This window comes from Pristiophorus japonicus, chromosome 8 (genome assembly GCF_044704955.1).
Source record: "Pristiophorus japonicus isolate sPriJap1 chromosome 8, sPriJap1.hap1, whole genome shotgun sequence".
NCBI classification, from domain to species: domain Eukaryota; kingdom Metazoa; phylum Chordata; class Chondrichthyes; family Pristiophoridae; genus Pristiophorus; species Pristiophorus japonicus.
Window position 1 is genome coordinate 107,120,945 of NC_091984.1, and position 20,729 is coordinate 107,141,673.

The window sequence follows — 20,729 nt, forward strand, 5'->3', positions numbered from 1 at the left end:
TTCGCCCTCTGTATGAACGGCGCATCTCCATAAGGTGCGCCGATTTTCTGGAATAAAAAGGGTACCAAAAACTTACCTTGTGATTCTGCGAGTCCTCAGGATGTCTTCGTGCTCGGCGTGGCGCAGCACAAGGGGTTGGGGGCGGAGCCAGGTCCCTGCGCTGAAAACAGTGCCGGGACCTCTGCACATGCGCGCTAGAGTGTGCACTACCCCCCTCCTCTCCCCCCCTCGACCCTCCTCTCCTCCCCCTCCCTCTCCTCCCCTCCCTCCCTCCTCCCAGCTCTCCCCTCCCTTCCTCCTGTCCCCGTCCCCCCTCCCTCTCCCCCCTCTACTCTCCTCCCCCCTCCCTCTCCCCCGTCACCCCCTACTCTCTCCCCCTCTCACCCCCCTCCCTCACCCTCCTCCCTGCTCTCCCCTCCCTCCCTCCTCTCCCCCTCTCCTCTCCCCCCCTCCCCCTCCTCTTCCCACCTCCCCTCCCTCCCTCCTCTCCCTCCCTCCTCTCCTCTCCCTCCATCTCCCACCTCCCCCTCCCCCCTCTCTCTTCCTACCCCTCGCTGTCAGAAACACAGAGAGACACTGACAGAACAGAGAGAGAGAGAGAGACACTGACAGAGGCAGAGAGCGAGACACTGACAGAGGCAGAAAAAGAGACCTGGGGGGGGGGGGGGGCGTCCCAGCATGCTGTTGGTGGGCTCCCAGTGCTGCAGTCGGTGAGTAGAAACTTAATATTTTATTTATTGATTGATTTTTTAATTATTTTTATTATTTTTAATTTTTTTTGATTGATTTATTGATCATTTATTATTGATGATGGCTCTTTATTTGTAAAAGTGAAGTTTTTAATATTTGTAACCCCCCTCCATCTCTCGTTCCCTATGTCTGATTTATAAGTGTAGACAAGGTTTTTCTGAGCTTACAAAAATCTACACTTACTCCATTCTAAGTTAGTTTGGAGTAAATTTTCGCTGCCACAACTTTGCAAAACAGGCCTAAGTGGCTGGACATGCCCCCTTTTGAAAAAAAAATCTGTTCTAAAATGGAACTGTTCTAACTCACTAGAACTGGAGCAAACTAAATGCCGAGAATTGCAATTGCTAAGATGCTCCATTCTAAACTAGTTGCTCCAAACAAATAGGAGCAACTCAGGCCGAAACTTGAACCCATAATTCTACTTTTAAAATCCGTGGTCCTGCATCCTTCTACTTTCATCTATTCTTCTGAAGGCACATTCAACTGTAAATGTCACTTTTAATTTTCATCCGGTTTTGAACCAAAAAGAATTGTACTTTCTAGCTCATCAGTTTAGAGGCATATGAAGTTACAATCGAAATGTTTACTTTTCCAAAATATGATTTTCTACATGTGATTAACCAGTTCTTGCATCCCTGAGGATAATAGAGATACAGTGTACTCCAGATAATTCAAGTGTCCAAAGTGGGAATTTAGTGTCAAAATTGTATCATCAAATAATATGAATTAAGCAACTTTGAATCAAGACTTGCAGATGGAGGATTGGTGTCATTAAACTATTTAGAATAATACTGAGAGTATACACAATTATAAAAAAATATATAACTTTTCACTGAGTCAAAGTAAGGTGTTTAAACATTTACTTTCAAAATATAAATTTATAATGTTCCTTTGCAAATGTATAACACTTTCTAAAACTATAAATATGCAGATTTAAAGCTGTGCATTTTACTCACAGTTCAAGTGTTTGAAGGTCCTGTTTTATTTGGTTTTCATTGATATTTTCTACTGGTTCTGAGATTGTTCTACAACCTTTATCTTCTAGTGTGTGAATAGATGCTACAGGCACCCAGTAACGACTAGTTGGTTTGTCTTCAGGTGCTAAGAAATCTGCTGCCAGTGCTGGGATCTTGGAACATTTGTTCAGGTCTCTGTCAGGAAACTGAACAGGAGGTGAACTGTAGAGAGGTGAGGAGGCAGAGGCTTAATAAATAAAGCAGCCAGCAAACAATCGCTATAGAAATTTAGCTATGTCACTTTTATCTCACTTATCTGAAAAGGCAATTTCACTATCAGTTAACTGTTGCACAGATGTGATTTTATCAGGTCATTATTTTCTGATCTTTTTCCATTTTAAAAAGATTTCTTCAATTGACTTTTTTTTAAACCAATGACTCTGGTCCTGCAACAAATAAAATTTTGCACTTCAAAAAATAAATAACTACTACTTACCTCTGTGGGATGTGATTGTATCTGTTTTCTAGTAAAGGTGATTTACTGTTCTCCTCCGGCATCACCTCCATTTGAAAAATATCCTGTGTTGCAACACTTTCATCACTGAGTGAGCCAGCGTCTAGACCCACCCTCAGTCCCTCTTGAGTAATGGCAGCCATGGGACTCTTTAACACAGAAGAAATGGTAGCAAGGCTGATTATTTATACAGAAAATGGCATTTTAATGGCAGTTACTCCAATGTAAGAATAAGATACAATTGTAGCACAAGCCTTTCTGGCTTTCATTCTAATATTTGAAATGCGAGGAATTATGAAAATATTACTGAACCCATCCAGTTTAGATTGGTTTTTTAATAAATGATTAACTTCTGCATTACAGTGCTAAACCTTTTGCCTTCTATTAAATAATAGGATGGATCACAGGCATAGAATCATAGAATGGTTATAGCACAGGAGGAGGCCATTCGGCCCAGCAAGCCTGTGCCAGCTCTCTGCAAGAGCACTTTAGCTAGTTCCACTCCCCTGCTCTTTCCCCGTAGCCCTGCAAATCTTCTTTCTTCAAGTACTTATCCAATTCCCTTTGGAACAATAACACTGAATCTGCCTGCACCACCCTTTCAGGCAGCGAATTCCAGATCCTAACCACTCGCTGCGTAAAAAATGTTTTCCTCATGTCGCCTATGGTTCTTCTGTCAATCCCCTTAAATCTGTGTCCTCTAGTTCTCGTGTCTTCTGCCAATGGGAACAGTTTCTCTCTACCTACTATGTCTAGACCCCTCATGATTTTGAACACCTCTATCAAATTTCCTCTCAACCTTCTCTGCTGTAAGGAGAACAACCCCAGCTTCTCCAATCTATCCACATAGCTGAAGTCCCTCATCGCTGGAAGCATTCTTATAAATCTTTTCTGCATGCTCTTTAAGGCCTTCACAACCTTCCTAAAGTGTCTTTTTTTATTATAAGTTAAACCAATTTATTCTAACTTTATATAAATCATTTGTGAGGTCACATTTGGAACAGTGTACCTTCTAAAGGGAAAGAGGTTTAACTATTTACCTCAGAATAAACTGCATGCCCAGAAGACAGAGACTCATGGGTGGAGAGTGGAGTAGACATAACAATAGAATTGTGTGTGCTTGATTGGTTGCAAATGTCTTCATCAATTTTCTCTTTTATATTTTCTAGTTGCATTCCTATTCTAAATATTTTTCCTTCAATTTCTCTGGAGAGATAAAAAAAGGTAAAAGGACATATTTTTAAACTGTGAATTTTGTGCTCATCAAGTGAGGAATATTAGTTCTGAAGAATGGTACATTTCTCAACTTTCAGTACTTAGTGCCAGCATCAAGCACACCTAGCACATACAGAATAATTAAATGCAAAGGGAAAACTGACTCCACTTTGCTCTACCTTCAGACAAGCAACCTCTACTGCACCAGTGTGACGTTTTTCCCATTAATCATACTTTGGTCTATCTCAGTAAGATTGACAATTTAGGGACAGTTTTGTGCTGTACAATTATACCTAGAACTGCTCTGTGGATAATTTCTGAAAATGTTGTAACATACGGTTCAATTGTCAAGAACAGAAATATTGATTGATGGGTTTATACAAATGAAATTTGACGTTATGCACTTTATCTTGTACTGAATCTTTGAATGGAATTAAAATTAAAGACTTCATGGGGCCGAAATTGCCCCATGCCCGATTTTGGGTGCACAGTTCAAATTAAAAAATTTAGCGCCCGGCGAGACGGGCTGCTAAATATTCCGGAATTGGGCTCTTAGAGCCAAAAAATGTTGTGCGCCGGTAACGGGGCATTCATGGGTACGACGCTCACCGCCGCACTCATCAGCGTGATGTGGACATGCCACGTCACGCTGACGTGTCACAACATCCCTCCCCTTCTTGTAAAGGGGAGCGCCGTTGTGAACTCTGCAGCCACTTTAGTGGCATCCACTGGGCCACCAGGGAGGGTCTCAGCTGGGCCAGCGGCCCGGCACCCAAGAGGGGGTGCCAGGCTGCATGTTGCCGGCTTGTGGCTGCCATTGTCGGGCCAATTGAAAAGTCGGCCGACACAGAAAATATGGCGGTTGCGGCGCTACCATATCCCCTTTAAGGGCAGCCGGGGTGCCCCAGCCAGCACAGCTTCTCACCCCATGAAGCTGTAGAGCATCGCCCCATGCCGACCTCATGTCCAGTATGGCAATTTCCACCCCAAGGGCGCAAAGGGGTCGACGCGGGATGATAAGTGGTTGGCTCGTATGGCGATGACATCATCGCTGTGCTGGGGCGCTAATCACGGGGCACAGCCCAAAACACTTGTCGCGCTCCGAGTCCCAGGGGCAATTCCAGGGGTGAGTGGTCTGGCCACTGCGCCCAGGCGAAAACCGTTTAGCGCCCCGTTAGCACCAAGGCACTAATGGGCCTTTCTGAGAAGGCCAATTTCAGCTCCCATATTTCTTGCAGTTTACATTGAGAGATTTGAATAGAGATCTGGGGCTCGAATTTGATAGAAGCCAAGGCCCGCCGAAGTGCCGCCCAAATGACAGCCAATGGCTGCCGAGAGACCGGGTGGTACTTTGCCAGGAAAATCACTCTATAAGAGATGGCAGTACCGTCTGGCGGCCAAATAACGGCTTACGCCGTCAATCCGGCCAGCAGCGGGTGGGAGCTTTCAAATCGGTGGCAAATGCGTTCCTCGCTAAAGTGCCGCCGAGGATTGAGTCGGGCTCAGGGAGGGGGGGGGGGGGCGGGGTAATGCTGAAAAATAAAAATATTCACAATAAGAAAAAAAACATCATAATACGCTCAGGGGACCCCATACAGGTAAAACGCTGAAAAAAATGATCAGAAACCTTTTTTTGCAGGTCTTCTTACTTACCGTTGGGGTTAGACCTGCCTCCACGCAGTGGTCCTTCCCCCTGCTGCCACCGACTCCCGCCCCCTCCTACGTGCACCAATATGCCAGCTCAGCGGGCGGGAGGTCACTTACGCAACTTGGCTGGCAAAGGCCGTCAGTGGGCGGTTCCCGGTGGTACTCCCCTCCCGCCGGATGCAGACCTGGAGGAATCTGTCATCGAGGCGAGAGCAGCGAAAAAACTTGGCGGCAGTGGGAGGTAAGGCCACCAATTTCGGCCCCATATCGTGGGTTGCTGGTTAAGACAGTGAATGGCTGAGTCCTACAAATCTGAAAAGTTTCAGGTTCATTCAAGATCTGTGCTTAGTTATCTGATCTTAGTTAGGATGGGGATAAAGGTATAACTTTTGGCCCTGGTTAGGGAGGATAAAATTGGCCAGCTTCCCTTTAGCCCCTTTGGAAATCTACATGTAGGTGTTTGGTGAGAACACGAATACATTTAGCAATGATGCCCCCCACCTCCACCCACCCCCCCCAAACACAATCAAATACCCTGATGACAGTTACTGTCTACCCTTACATAAAAATGGCTACTTGAGCAATGTACTATTTGATGTTCAACCCCTGTGAATTTGTACCACAGCAAGAAGTCAACTAAAACCCAGCCATAGGAGAAGGCAAAGGGAAAACATTAATGGAGGCACCGGCTTCCATTGATTTATGCAAGATATTTCATTGCTGATGGGAGGTAAACAATGAAAGATTAGTGCTGATATTTTAAGGATCATCAACTAATAATTTCTCCATACTGCATTCAATTACATGACAAATAAATTGTCTGTTCAAGTAGAAGTAGAGAATGACTATATCCAAGTCTATTTTAACCATGATCTGCTCTAAATTAATATTTTAGATTCATTTGCAATATTACCACAGATTCAAATTTCTGTTAGTTAAATAAACTTGGTTGTGATGTTTTTTTCCCGGCAAAAAAATATAATCACAATAATATTATCAATGATATCTAAATTCTGTCAAAATCATGCTTAACCCATTAAGCAGCAGAAATGTGACTCTTGCAACAAATGTCAAATCGCATTTTATTAAATCTAACCTATCTGGGTCAAACTCCCCAACAGTGATATTTTTGCCTAGGTAGCGGCGCTGCTGCAGGCTGCGGTGCTCATCTTTCGTTGCAATGTAGCTCCTTTCGAGTTTGTCCTGGCCATCTCTCAGTTCCTTAAATTCCTGTTGTGTAGTGTGGAAAATCACAATTAAAAATTGTACATATTATACATACTATAACTCTCATTTCCATTTGCCAGTTATGTAATATGTTTAGATTATATCCATAGGTGAAAAATTGTCCTACTATCTTTTTCCGTCCTCACATCCATCAACAATTCTAGTATATAACGGCTAAGAATATTGTGGACTTTGGTTCTTTATTTACCTTTGCTATATTATCAGATAAAAATTATCACTAGATGTTTTGCCTATGTACTTTAGCGTGCATTGCTAAGAACAAATGTATTTTGAACAGGAGACTTTATCATTAAATTTAAATTATCAGTTTACTTGTAACTGAATTATAATTGTTTACAGTAACAATTTAATATAATATTGCAAAGTGTATATCAAGATATCAATTCTGATATTTTACATAGAATGGAAACATGAAGTAAAATTCAGAAAACTATTACTTTGTTTTGATAAGAAAATTTTGGCAAACAGTCTTTGTGTTGTGACTACCAAAAGATGTATTATTATAACAATATTGTTATTTATGTAGGCATGTGAAAAATGACTAGCAAAGACATTACCCATTGTTTAACTTCTTCAGAAATTGATCTAGAATTAAGGCACTTATGAAAGTCTTCAACCTACAAAAGAAACATTATCACCACAATAAATAAATGAAATGTTAACTGAACAAACAGCAAACCATAATTTATATATGCTTTAAAATACATATAGTAAGATATTCTTCCAAATATTTGGGGGCCGAAATTGCAACCCCCGCCGGAAACGCGGTGCACCTACCATGTTTGAGCTGTTTTCACCGCCGCGATGAATGTGGTGGCCTCTTGTGTGAAATTCCGCTCTTTGGCTTTTTTTTCCGAGCGGACCGCAAGTCAGTCACAATGGGGGCGGAAGTGAGGCAGAGAGCGGAAGTTCGGTCACTAGAGGAGCGGAAGTGAGGGTGGGCGGTCTGTCCGCCGCTGTCAAGCATAGCGTTGATGATGTCACCACGCTAGCGTGTCACCACGTCTCTCCCCTTCACTTAAAGAGGAGGGCCGCTGCGAACTCTGCAATTATTTTAGTTAGGTCCACTGGGCCAACAGGGAAGGTTTCGGCCGGGCCAGCGGCCTAGCATCCAAGAGGGGGTGTCAGGCTGCCTGTTGGTGGCCCGGCCGAACCCAGCGCTATAATTGTTGGGCCGACCTCGGAGTCGGCCGACCAAAAAAAAAAAGATGGCAGCGGCGGCAGTGTGCCCTCCCCTTTAATGGCAGCCGCACCGCCGCTTTTTAAGCACTCCAAGCACAGTGCACCGACAGAAAAAGCTGGCGGTGGCATTGAGCAGCAGCAAGATTTTCTCTGCGGAATTTCCCGTTCGTGGGGGAGGAACATCGGCGGTGAGCGCTCTGATGACGCACTTAGGACGGATCGGCAGCAGCTGGGCGGAAGTGGGAGGAACGGTTCACTGCCGGGATACCGCAGGAGGGCAATTTTCAAAATGGCAGCCATCCCACGAAAAATCGGCGCCCATTCCACTCCGCCGCGTGGCCGCCGATTTCTGGCGGTAACAGGCCTTAACAGAAGGGGCAAATTCGGCCCCTTGGTATTTTCACATTCCTAATTTGCTGATAGTTTTTCTAATAATAAAAATATAATCGCTCCACATTATCAAGGTATTTTGCCATTTTTGGGTACTGTTAAAACCTCCATTCCAATATATGGAATACAACTTTTATTAGCAAGGAACTAAGAGGGAAGAAAGGTAGTGTTATTGATGCACCTAAGGCACCATATTGTATAGTGTGTTAAATTTTAAATAGCGCATCTTCCTTGATCACCACTGTAAAGCAGCAGATGAAGTACATGTGGTGCATAGCAAAAAATATGTTAGTTAATTAAAAAGACACCCTGTTAAATCAAGTGTTCAAAACAGGTGTTAGTATTTTTTTCTTGTAAAACTGTTCTTTTTCCTGCTGTCTTCACCTGGTGGGAAAGCTGCAGCAGCTTCCCCGCTCAGGCGAGGGTTAAAATTGCAGATGGGACCAGACGATGTAATCAGACCCCAATTTGCTTATATTAAGAAGGAACCCACAGCTTCAGGTGCCTTTGCTGCCTGTTCAGAAAACAGGCTAAAATGGAAGACAGCAGGATCTGGGTGGGTAAGTCACCCTGCCAATTTTAACTGCCCACCCTTTTATTTTAGCACATTGTATGAAGCCATTTCCACCATATGATTGCAAAGAAAGTTCTGGATGCCAACGTGAAAGATATAGCAGAAATATTAATCGCAGTTCATCAAAGGGGAAACATATCCTATTAAATTGCCAAATAATCCTAAATGTTTGAAGGGAAATGACTGTGTTAACATTTCCCATATATGACATCAAGGGAGTGCTGTCCATAATCCAATTTCTCTACACAAATGTCTGCTTTCAAACTGCCTGTAATTAGCAGCTCTAAAGCATAAAAATAAGGCAGCAAGAGGTGTTAGAGAAAGAAAGCTATTCAGTATTCTACATTTCTCCTTTCATATTTAAAAATGGAAACCACTTTACTGAATAAAATAGGCAGTCTACTGTTCAAGAAATCAATTCACTATAAAGAAATAGAATTCTGTCCTAATTTGTGAAATAAATAATTGACTGATAGCCATCATATTATAAGTTTTAATTAAATAATTATTGAAAGACTGTATCCTGAATGTTTGTTTTCTGCACTTCATGCTGTAAAATAAAATGCTTAGTGATCTAAGACTCTTATAATGAGTGGAGTATGTTTTAAACAGTTCATATTTGCTTTATTAGTCAACAGGACTACCTGTGTTATAGGTGAAGTCAACTAATCAGAGACTTTTGGTGTTAAATGATTAAGTTATCACTACTATAATATTTTCCACCATGAAATATGCTAATTTCTCATTTAAAAGAGCTTCTGCTACTTGTATTTATGTCTCTTTTTATGTCTTTATCAGTATATATCATTTTGTTTGCTCATGCAAACTAATTCTTTAATCCACCTACACGGAACTTAGTTTGAACAAAGATGCTCAAATATAAATGAGAGAGTATTCTCACCGGAATTTGGTGTTGGATGTCTGTTAAAGGAAGAATAAACTATGAGCGCATATATGTTTCAAAGGCTATTCTATTGAATATCACAATAACAGGAAGGTATCATTGACAATGGAAATCACTGTGCTGAATAAAACATCAGTAACTAGAGCAACCAAAGCAACAAATTAAGAAACAAAGTCCAAAGTCATGATTAATATTTGATTGTTTAGTTTATGTAAATGTGAACATTTTATGGAATCACAATTATAAATTATTTTAGAAGTATATTAATCTAGTCTGCAAGCAATTCCTTGCGGCAAAATATATCAAGGAATCAGCTCTTGTAACCTGATGCCCATTGAAATTAAAGTCTTGTGCCTCACCCTGCAGTTACTGGAAAATATTCGCAACGTAATCCACTGGGCAGTCATTTTGTATTTTACGTTACTGTTCTTCCTATCTGATGCTTAATTATAATTTTGTCCAAAATAAAATAGAAAACAAATGATCCAATTCAATTTAAATTTAATCAGCCAATTTTTGCTTTAATTTTATAAGCAACAATTAGTATTGTTGCTTAAATATGACAGTGAATACTCAGGAATTACAGTTTTTAGTTTTAGAAGGTTTTAAACTAATTTTGCTCCAACACCTACCTCATTATTAGTTGTAATGTTAAAAAAGGTGAAAATGTTGCCACATGACATTTGGTAAAACTCTCTCCTCAGAAATCTATTCATCAGCCGCAGGTTGGGGCCATAAAAAAAGCGGAGGTGCGACAGCCCGGGAGCAGCATGGAGACATGCCACTTCAGGGAGCTGGTGCAAGAGGGCGATGACTTGGAGAAGGATGACTGGATTGGAAGTCACCAAAATCAAGGTCGCTGATTGGAGCGTGGGCAGGTACAGCAGGAGAGGCGGCAAACAGCAGAGGAGCGGCGCAGTTGGGGCGAAGGAGCAGCGAGAAATTGTAGAGCGACATGATCGGGGCCCAGGAGAGGCATGAGTTCAGGGCCAGAAGAGGCCAGGGGCAGCCTGGATCAGCACTAGGTCCGTGCAGCAGAGCTGGTCTTCAATCGTCTTGCCACTAGATCAAGACCTAGCTCTGACAAGCCCGTGTGGTGGCTGGCATGCAACAGTCACTACACATAAAAAAAATTCACGCACAGGCGTCTTCCACCCTTTAATATGTAGTTTGGGACCTGGAATATCAGGTCCTTCATTGAAACATCCGTGAACTCATCCCTTTTTGGTGTGGAAGCAAGTCATCCTTGATACGAGGGTCTGATTCATCAGCCTTTACTTTGCTCCATCTACTGGGCATATAGTGAAACACGTTATTGATTATTTTTGTTTCTGGTACGGTATGAACAGTATTGGCAAAAGTAATGGCCCGTAATTTGCAGCCCCTATAGGCACGAATGAGGTGCATACGCACTCTTAAGGGCCGCGCAAGTTCCAGGTTTTTGTGAGCGCATCCCCGGGAAAAGGGCATCCGTGGATGATTGGGCTATTTGCCCAACTTCTGTGCAGCGAATGCCTGTGAAATTCTTATGCCTAGTGTAAAAGTTTAGAAAAACATTTTAAAAAAAATTTCCAATCATTTATACATTAAAAAGCCTGTGCAATAAGGTAACTTTATTTTTAGCCCTTTTAAAACATCTAAATTTATTTTTCAAAAAATTACATTTTTGTTTTAAATATTTAATTAAATGGCACTTTAAATAATTTTAAACATGTAATGGTATTTTTTAATTTATTTGATGTGTAGATGTACTTTTTGGAGGTACAGGTACAGCGTCCGAAATCCTGAAACCTCAGGACGGAGGCCATTCCGGATTTCTGGTTTCTCCGGATTTACGAAATGTCTTTCCGACATCTTGAATCCGGAAACGCCTGGGCCAAGGTAAGCGGGAGGGGGGGCGGGGAGCTCTGGCAGCCGAGTGGGGGAGGTGAATCCAACGGCCCAGCGAAGGAGGTAAGTCCAGTCCAGCGGGGGAGGTGAGTCCGGAGGCCGAGCGGGGGAGGTCCGGCAGCGGGGCGGGGGGCGGTGACGGAGCAGGTGGGGGGGCACGGCGGCAGGTGCGGATTTCAGAACATTTTCCGGATTCCAGACGACCCCGCCACGGATCGGCCCGCTGTCCGGATTCCGGAACATTCCGAATTTCGGAACTCCAGATTTCGGATACTCAACCTGTATTCCCATTCATGTTTATGGGGTTTCCATTCATACATAATCCCCATAAGCATGAATAGGGATCCCCTTCTTTTATTCGTTGGACTGGGCCATGTGATCCCAGGGAACCGCATGTACACCTGAGATACGTCGGCTTCTACCCACAGGTACCCAGAGAGGCCCAGGTCTGCGAATCACCGTACCTCTCGGACCACCAGGTGAGCAGGCATTTTATTTGTGGTCGGAGGCATTTCCCCATGGGAAGCCTCCGACCGCAAATTCAGGGCCAATAAATTTTCCAGTATGAAACTGTATAGTACATCCGCTGCCACTATAGGTGGCCTCACATGAATTTGTACAAAGAATTTTGTAAATGTTATAAGTAGAATTCTGTTATATGTCTTTAGGTTGGAGTTAAAAACAACCTTGTAGTTTGGAAAACTGCAATTCATAAGTCACCTCCGTCATATTTATGCAACAATACTAATTTGTCAATATCAAATATAGGTACAGAGTTTCTTAAATTACCTGTTCACTGCTACATGGACTCTGTTATTAATTTTCTCAAATTACCCAGTAACATATTCAAACTTGATTTATACAGAATTTGAAAAGTATCTCACTCTATGTTTAGTGTCTTCTTGTAACTAATGTCAAATAGTTTGCATGGTTATGTTTCAATCAGATTTTACCTGATGTTTAAAATATTCAATGTGTTTATTTAGCTTCTGAACCATTTGTCCTGCTTCTGTTGTCTTGTAAGCCTCAGCAATGGGTGGGCAAGAAGCTGATTTGTTTCCAGCAGAAGTAACAGATAATGACATGGGACAGTTGTTATACGTTGATTCTGCAAAAAATAAAAATACTGATTTCAGTTAATGTCACGTTTAACAGTTTTTATAATCCTTGAGGTTTGCAATATAATTCATAATTTACTAAATAGATGTGCTAAAAATGGTAAGTTTTCATTTGTTAAACGTATGTTTAATTCAACATGAGGACAGGTTATGTTGAACACAATGGGCTAGAGTTTCCCTAACCTGTTTTTCTGGCGCCCTCACCCAAGGTGCACCATTTCTGTCCGCCTCCAAGCGCGCCGAAAAAAGAAGTCGGTATTCTGGCCACTCCCCAGGCTGTCCTCGGTGATAGCTTAGTGTGGCCCAATGGATTTGGGGGTGGAGCCAGGTCTCGGTGCTGAAAACATTGCCGGGACCTCTGCACATGCGTGCTAGAGTCTGCGCGCATGTGCAGTAGCTCCTGGCAGGCCGAATCTGTGAGTGCGTGCTGCAGGCTGTGTGAGAGGGGCCCAAAGCGCGCCGAATCTGTGAGGATGCGCTGCAGGCTGTGTGGGAGGGGCCCGAAGCACGCCGTCCCTAGCCCTGGCCGAATGGGCTCCCTCATCGGCAGCCCGCTGCGTTCCCTAAGGTAGGACTTCTATTTTTTATTTATTATTTACTGTTTGATTTTGGTGCTTTAGGTGCAGGGTTCCTTCTATTTTTTTTATTTGTTATTTATTGATTGCTTATTACTTTGGTCTTGGTGCTTTAGGGGCAGGGTTCCTTCTATTTTATTTGTTAATGAATTGCTTATTACTGTTTGGTGCTTGGTGGTGCTTTAAATGTAGTTACTTGCGCCGATTCCTTAACTCTAGGTAAGGTTTTTCTGTGCGGAGAGAAGTGGCAACACACGCTGGCCTAAGTTAGTTTGGAGCAACTATTTGCTAGCCAAACACCTAAAACAGGGGTAAGTGGCTGGGAACGCCCCCTTTTGAAAAAAAAACTGAACTTAAAAAAAAATCTAACTAACTCACTTACACTGGCGCAAATTAAATGGCCAGAATTGCAACTAAAAAGATAGTCCAGAAAAATCAAGCTGCTCCAAAAAAAAAAGGAGCAACGACGGGAGAAACTTCAGCCCACTGATAGTACACCAACTGAATATGGCGTGTAATGTAAAGCTCCTTACATTGTCCCACCTTTCTTCTCCAACCTTAGGGTCTGCATGACATTTTTAACTTGTATTTGTTAGTATCTTGGGTGAAAATTTAAAAACAAATTATAACTGGGTCAAAAAAACACCATGGGCCAGATTTTGCGATGGGTAATGATGGCGAACTGTCAGCACAAATCCTGAAGTTGTGGTCAGCATTCACTGCTCCAACACAGGCTACATTGTGGACCCACACACACCCCTCCCACCGCACAGCCAGCAATCAGTGAAATCAGAAAAACTGATTGGGCTCAATTTTCTCAGATCATTCGCGCCGTTTTTTTGGCGCGTGCCGTTTTTTTTGGCGTATTTAAATCAAAGTTTCCCCCAGGAATCTGCGGCGGTGTAACTGAGTTAGTTACGATTTTTGTACATTAGGTTTTTTATGACGTTATACGGGGCGTTCCCTCATGTCTGAGTGATGCAGACTGTGTCAGAAGGCTGCGTTTCCGCAAAGAAGTTGTAACTGAGATCTGTGAGTTGGGGAAAGCAGACCTGCAACCTAGAAGCATCAGGGGAACTGCTTTATCAGTTGAAGTGAAGGTTACAGCTGCACTTTCATTCTATGCCTCCAGATCGTTTCAAGCTACAACTAGGGATGTGTGCGCCATTTCTCAACATGCAACACACGTCTGCATTCAGCAGGTGACATGCCTGGAGGAATGATTACATAAAGTTCCACATGACCGCCCAGGCAATGCATGAGAATGCTGTGGGCTTCTCCAGGAATGCTGGCTTCCCAAAGGTACAGAGCTGCATTGATTGTACCCACATCGCCTTGCGAACACCTTTGGAGGATTCCGAGATGTACAGGAACAGAAAAGGCTTCCACTCCATTAATGTGCAGCTTGTGTGTGCATTGAATCATGTCAGTTGATGCAAGATATCCTGGGAGCACCCATGATGCGTACATGTGCGGGAAGTGCATCCGCCTGCAGCTCCTGACAGACCGCATTGCGGCACTGGAGCTGCGGGTGGATTTACTCTGGAGCATCCACGATGCTGAGGAGGATGTGAACAGCACGTTTAGTGAGTTGGTCTTACCACAGGTAAAGGGTACACAGCCAGATATGGAATGGGTGACCAACAGGAAGAGCAGTGCAAGGAAGGTAGTGCAGGGGTCCCCTGCGGTTATCCCCCTGCAAAACAGATACACCGCTTTGGGTATTGTTGAGGGGAATGACTCATCAGGGGAGAGCAGCAGCAGCCAAGTTCATGGCACCGTGGGTGGCTCTGCTGCACAGGAGGGCAGGAAAAAGAGTGGGAGAACTATCGTGATAGGGGATTCGATTGTAAGGGGAATAGATAAGACGTTTCTGTGGCCGCAATCGAGACTTCAGGATGGTATGTTGCTCCCTGATGCAAGGATCAAGGATGTCTCGGAGCGGGTGCAGGACATTCTGAAAAGGGAGGGTGAACAGCCAGTAGTCGTGGTGCATATAGGTACCAACGATATAGGTAAAAAATGGGATGAGGTCCTATGAGACAAATTTAGGGAGCTAGGAGCTAAATTAAAAAGTAGGACCTCAAAAGTAGCTACCAGTGCCACGTGCTAGTCAGAGTACGAATCGCAGGATAGCTCAGATGAATACGTGGCTTGAGGAGTGATGCAGAAGGGAGGGATTCAAATTCCTGGGACATTGGAGCCGGTTCTGGGGGCGGTGGGACCAGTACAAACCGGACGGTCTGCACCTGGGCAGGACCGGAACCAATGTCCTAGGGGGAGTGTTTACTAGTGCTGTTGGGGAGGAGTTAAACTAATATGGCAGGGGGTTGGGAACCTATGCAGGGAGACAGAGGGAAGTAGAATGGGGGCAGAAGCAAAAGATAGAAAGAAGAAAAGTAAAAGTGGAGGGCAGAGAAACCCAAGGCACAAAGCAAAAAGAGCCACATTACATCAAAATTCTAAAGGGGCAAAGTGAGTTAGAAAGACAAGCCTGAAGGCTCTGTGCCTCAATGCGAGGAGTATTCGGAATAAGGTGGACGAATTAACTGCGCAGATAGCAGTTAACATTATGATGTAACTGGCATCACGGAGACATGACTCCAGCGTGACCAAGGCTGGGAACTCAACATCCAGGGGTATTCAACATTTAGGAAGAATAGACAGAAAGGAAAAGGAGGCGGGGTGGCATTGCTGGGGGTTAAAGAGGAAATTATTGAAATAGTAAGAAAGGACATTAGCTTGGATGATGTGGAATCAGTATGGGTGGAGCTACGGAATACCAAAGGGCAGAAAACGTTAGTGGGAGTTGTGTACAGGCCACCAAACAGTAGTAGTGAGGTTGGGGACAGCATCAAACAAGAAATAAGTGATGCGTGCAATAAAGGTACAACAGTAATCATGGGTGACTTCAATCTACATATTGATTGGGCTAACCAAACTGGTAGCAATGCGGTGGAGGAGAATTTCCTGGAGTGTATTAGGGATCGTTTTCTAGACCAATATGTCGAGGAACCAACTAGAGAGCTGGCCATCCTAGACTGGGTGATGTGTAATGAGAAAGGGCTAATTAGCAATCTTGTTGTACGAGGCTCCTTGGGGAAGAGTGATCATAATATGGTAGAATTTTTTATTAAGATGGAGAGTGACACAGTTAATTCAGAAACTAGGGTCCTGAACTTAAGGAAAGGTAACTTCAATGGTTTGAGGCGTGAATTGTCTAGAATAGACTGGCATATAATACTTAAAGGGTTGATGGTGGATAGTCAATGGCAAACATTTAAAGATCACATGGATGAACTTCAGCAATTGTACATCCCTGTCTGGAGTAAAAATAAAACGTGGCTCAACCGTGGCTAACAAGGGAAATTAAGGGTAGTGTTAAATCCAAGGAAAAGACATATAAATTGACCAGAAAAAGCAGCAAACTGGAGGATTGGGAGAAATTTAGAATTCGGCAGAGGAGGACAAAGGGTTTAATTAAGAGGGGGAAAATAGAGAGGAAGCTTGCCGGGAATATAAAAACTGACTGCAAAAGCTTCTATGGATATGTGAAGAGAAAAAGATTAGTGAAGACAAACGTAGGTCCCTTGCAGTCGGATTCAGGTGAATTTATAATGGGGAACAAAGAAATGGCAGACTAACTGAATGAATACTTTGATTCTGTCTTCACGAAGGAAGACACAAATAACCTTCCAGAAGTACTAGGGGACCGAGGGTCTAGTGAGAAGCAGGAACTGAAGGATATCCTTATTAGGCGGGAAATTGCGTTGGGGGAAATTGATGGGATTGAAGGCCGATAAATCCCCGGGGCCTGATAGTCTGCATCCCAGAGTACTTAAGGAAGTGGCCCTAGAAATAGTGGATGCATTGGTGATCATTTTCCAACGGTCTATCGACTCTGGATCAGTTCTTATGGACTGAAGGGTAGCTAATGTAACACCATTTTTTAAAAAGAGAGGGAGAGAGAAAACAGGGAATTATAGACCGGTTAGCCTGACATCAGTAGTGGGGAAAATGTTGGAATCAATTATTAAAGATGAAATAGCAGCACATTTGGAAAGCAGTGCCAGGATCGGTCCAAGTCAGCATGGATTTATGAAAGGGAAATCATACTTGACAAATCTTCTGGAATTTTTTGAGGATGTAACTAGTAGAGGGGACAAGGGAGAACCAGTGGATGTGGTGTATTTGGACTTTCAAAAGGCTTTTGACAAGGTCCCGCACAAGAGATTGGTATGCAAAATTAAAGCACATGGTATTGGGGGTAATGTACTGACGTGGATAGAGAACTGGTTGGCAGACAGGAAGCAAAGAGTTGGGATAAACGGGTCCCTTTCAGAATGGCAGGCAATGACTAATGGAGTGCTGCAAGGGTCAGTGCTGGGACCCTAGCTCTTTACTATATACATTAATGATTTAGATGAAGGAATTGAGTGTAGTATCTCCAAGTTTGCAGATGACACTAAACTGGGTGGCGGTGTGAGCTGTGAGGAGGACGCTAAGAGGCTGCAAGGTGACTTGGACAGGTTAGGTGAGTGGGCAAATGCATGGTAGATGCAGTATAATCTGGATAAATGTGAGGTTATCCACTTTGGGGGCAAAAACACAAAGGCAGAATATTATCTGAATGGCGGCAGATTAGGAAAAGAGGAGGTGCAACGAGACCTGAGTGTCATGGTTCATCAGTCATTGAAAGTTGGCATGCAGGTACAGCAGGCGGTGAAGAAGGCAATTGGTATGTTGGCCGTCATAGCTAGGGGATTTGAGTATAGGAGCAGGGCGGGTTAGGGTTAGGACAGTTGTACAGGGCCTTGGTGAGGCCTCACCTGGAATATTGTGTTCAGTTTTGGTCTCCTAATCTGAGGAAGGACGTTCTTGCTATTGAGGGAGTGCAGCGAAGGTTCACCAGACTGATTCCTGGGATGGCTGGTCTGACATATGAGGAGAGACTGGATCAACTGGGCCTTTATACACTGGAGTTTAGAAGGATGAGAGGGGATCTCATAGAAACATATAAGATTCTGACGGGACTGGACAGGTTAGATACGGGAAGAATGTTCCCGATGTTGGGGAAGTTCAGAAACAGGGGGCATAATCTTTGGATAAGGGGTAGGCGATTTAGGACTGAGATGAGGAGAAACTTCTTCACTCAGAGAGTTTAACCTGTGGAATTCCCTGCCGCAGAAAGTTGTTGATGCCAGTTCATTGGATATATTCAAGAAGGCATTAGATATGGCCCTTACGGCCAAAGGGATCAAGGGGTATGGAGAGAAAGCAGGAAAGGGGTACTGAGGGAATGATCAGCCATGATCATATTGAATGGTGGTGCAGGCTCGAAGAGCCGAACGGCCTACTCCTGCACCTATTTTTATGTTTCTATCTTACGCGAGAGCGTTATATCTGCCATGTTTCAGCAGCAGCCAGAAGATGAATACATCATAGCTGCTCCCAGGGTGTCTTGCATTGACTGACATGATGCGATGCATGTCGTCATACACGAGCTGTACATTAATGAAGTGGCAGCAGCAGCAGCAAAGAAAGGCTGCATCCATCTCTTCACCACCTTATTCTAAGACTGCCCGCCGCGCTTGTTCTTGGTGATTGCATCACCCCTGCCCACAGGCGGTGGTGCAGTGTTTCTGGGGTTGGTACCAAGCTTATTCTTTCTAAGATCTTAAATAGTGCGCACCTGTTGAGGTGGGGGAGGCAGGCGGCAATCTGGAGGGCCCAGGCGACAATGTGGAGGGCCCGGCTTGGGGCTCTTCAGAGGCTGGTGTGGGGATTGGAGTAGGAGTGGAAGTTGATTCTGTCAATGGGCGTGGGGTCTGGGCGTGTTCCCTTATTGCAACAGCTAACTCACACATGCCGTCCCTCATGCGCCCTGACAGTGTCTCAATGACCTGCAACATTCCCTCCCTCATATTCACTGATAACATTTGCACTTCCTGTGATATTCCCTCCCTCATGTTCACTGATAGTGTTTGTACCATCTCTGACATTCCCTCCCTAATGTTCACTGACAGTGCATCAGCTACGTGTGACATTCCCTCCCTCATGGTCACTGACATGGTTTCAGCTGACTGAGATATTCCCTCACTCATGATCCCGGACATCGTTCTCATTTCTTGTGAGGTTGCTCCCGACAGTCCTGCTACCTCATCACCCACCCCACTGATGGTGTCCAGGAGTGATCGCGTAAGGTCAATGCTCTCCGCACTCATTGCCATCATCTGAACCACATCTGTTAGATCCTGCAGCTCAGGAGAGCACTGTCCTTCCCTTCCTCACCCTGGGTGTGCCTCGCTGCACACTACCACTGGGACCTGCAGCCTCGGAAGGTGGGGCCGTGGGTGTGCCTCGCTGCACCCCTCCACAGGGAACTGCAGCCTCGGACGATAGGAAACCATGGAATGTCCCACCAATAGTCAAACCACTAGTCACGGAAGGGGCTGGCACCTCAATGGGCAGCACCTGCACCTCCTCCAAAGTCAGTAAAACAGTGGGGGCTTCATCCATCTCCATCCCCTCCCCCTCCCTTCCCCCTCACCCCATGCTCTTGGTCTGGAGGGTGGGATTGGAAGGTGTTCTCTTCAGGCTTGTCCTCGTCTGAATCTTCTTCTGCATCGTCAGGGTTGGCCTCAAGTTCTGCAAAATATAACAGAGCACAAATGGTTAGCAGCAGAGGAGGGGACAGGGTGGGTGGCATGAGTAGGCTCACACAGGCCAGGCAGCATGCTGATTTGAAGGACCACGATAAGTGATAGCACATTGCATCAACCGAAAAGTAGCTGCGGAGCCATCCTCAGAAACCAAAGCATGGCCAGCCCGCGCAGTACTTAATATTTAGTAAAGCCAGACTGTGGAATTTGCAGGACTTACCCTCTCCCTCAAGTGTGGGCCCAGCCTGTGCAGTGGTGGTTGCTTTTTTCCAGGCAGGACCCATCAAAGCAGCCACCCTCTCTTCCAAGGATGTCAGTGGCTGCAGATTTGCTGGGCCTCCTGCTGTTCGAGTTCTTTTCCTTTTGTTGTGTGCCACCTTCCTCTGCAAAGATGAAAATGCAACTTTTTAGAGAGGGTGTCTTTCTGCTGGCTGGGACATATATAGCTGGTCACATTTACAACTGCAATTCCATTGAATAAATGAAAATATTACTTACACTAACTACTTGATCTAGGTCCTGCCACTTCTTTTTACACTGGCCTCTAGATCTTGTAGTGGTCACCACTGCACAGTAATCTTCTGCAACTTGGATCCAACGTTTCTTCATTTCTTTGAGTGGAACTTTTATGTGACCTCTGCTGGTGTCCAGCTCCTGCCGTCTGGCCTCAATCACAGTAACTAGTGCCTCCACTTCATCCTGTAAGAAGTTTTTGGTCCTTGCACTGCATTGCATCTTGTATTGCAGCTCCAATTTTTGCAATGCTCTCGCACAGCAGTCAACGTTCTCACACACAATTGGCTCTTTAAAAATGGCCGATTGCAGACCCGGAGCTGTACTGCGCATGCACGTCCAATGGGATCACGTAAAAACGTCCTTTTTTCGTGCCTGCGTAGAAGGTGCGACATCATTTTTCGGCGCAGACGGCAGGCTCCACCCCCACCCCGCGCCAAATTTGAAAAATACAACGGGGAGACTTTGGACAAATATTTTTGGTGTATTTCTGGCCTAGAAAAACAGGCGTAACTCTGGCAATATGCCAAAAAAGGGGCTTGGGCAAAATTGAGCTCGATAACTTGAGCTTTTCCGCACTAACATCACTAT

At 44.4% G+C, this 20,729-nt stretch overlaps 1 protein-coding gene across 1 annotated transcript in view; it reads right to left on the reverse strand.

Moving 5' to 3' along the window:
- LOC139269153 (microtubule organization protein AKNA-like) overlaps positions 1–20,729 on the reverse strand; it is a 94,408-nt gene that overhangs the window by 40,614 nt on the left and 33,065 nt on the right. Inside the window, exons 9-14 of the mRNA XM_070888254.1 lie at positions 12,224–12,378; positions 6,888–6,947; positions 6,179–6,312; positions 3,261–3,426; positions 2,203–2,369; positions 1,707–1,928 (exon numbers count right to left, since the gene is read on the reverse strand). Coding sequence (XP_070744355.1) covers positions 1,707–1,928; positions 2,203–2,369; positions 3,261–3,426; positions 6,179–6,312; positions 6,888–6,947; positions 12,224–12,378 — 904 coding nt within the window. The remainder of the gene's footprint in view (positions 1–1,706; positions 1,929–2,202; positions 2,370–3,260; positions 3,427–6,178; positions 6,313–6,887; positions 6,948–12,223; positions 12,379–20,729) is intronic.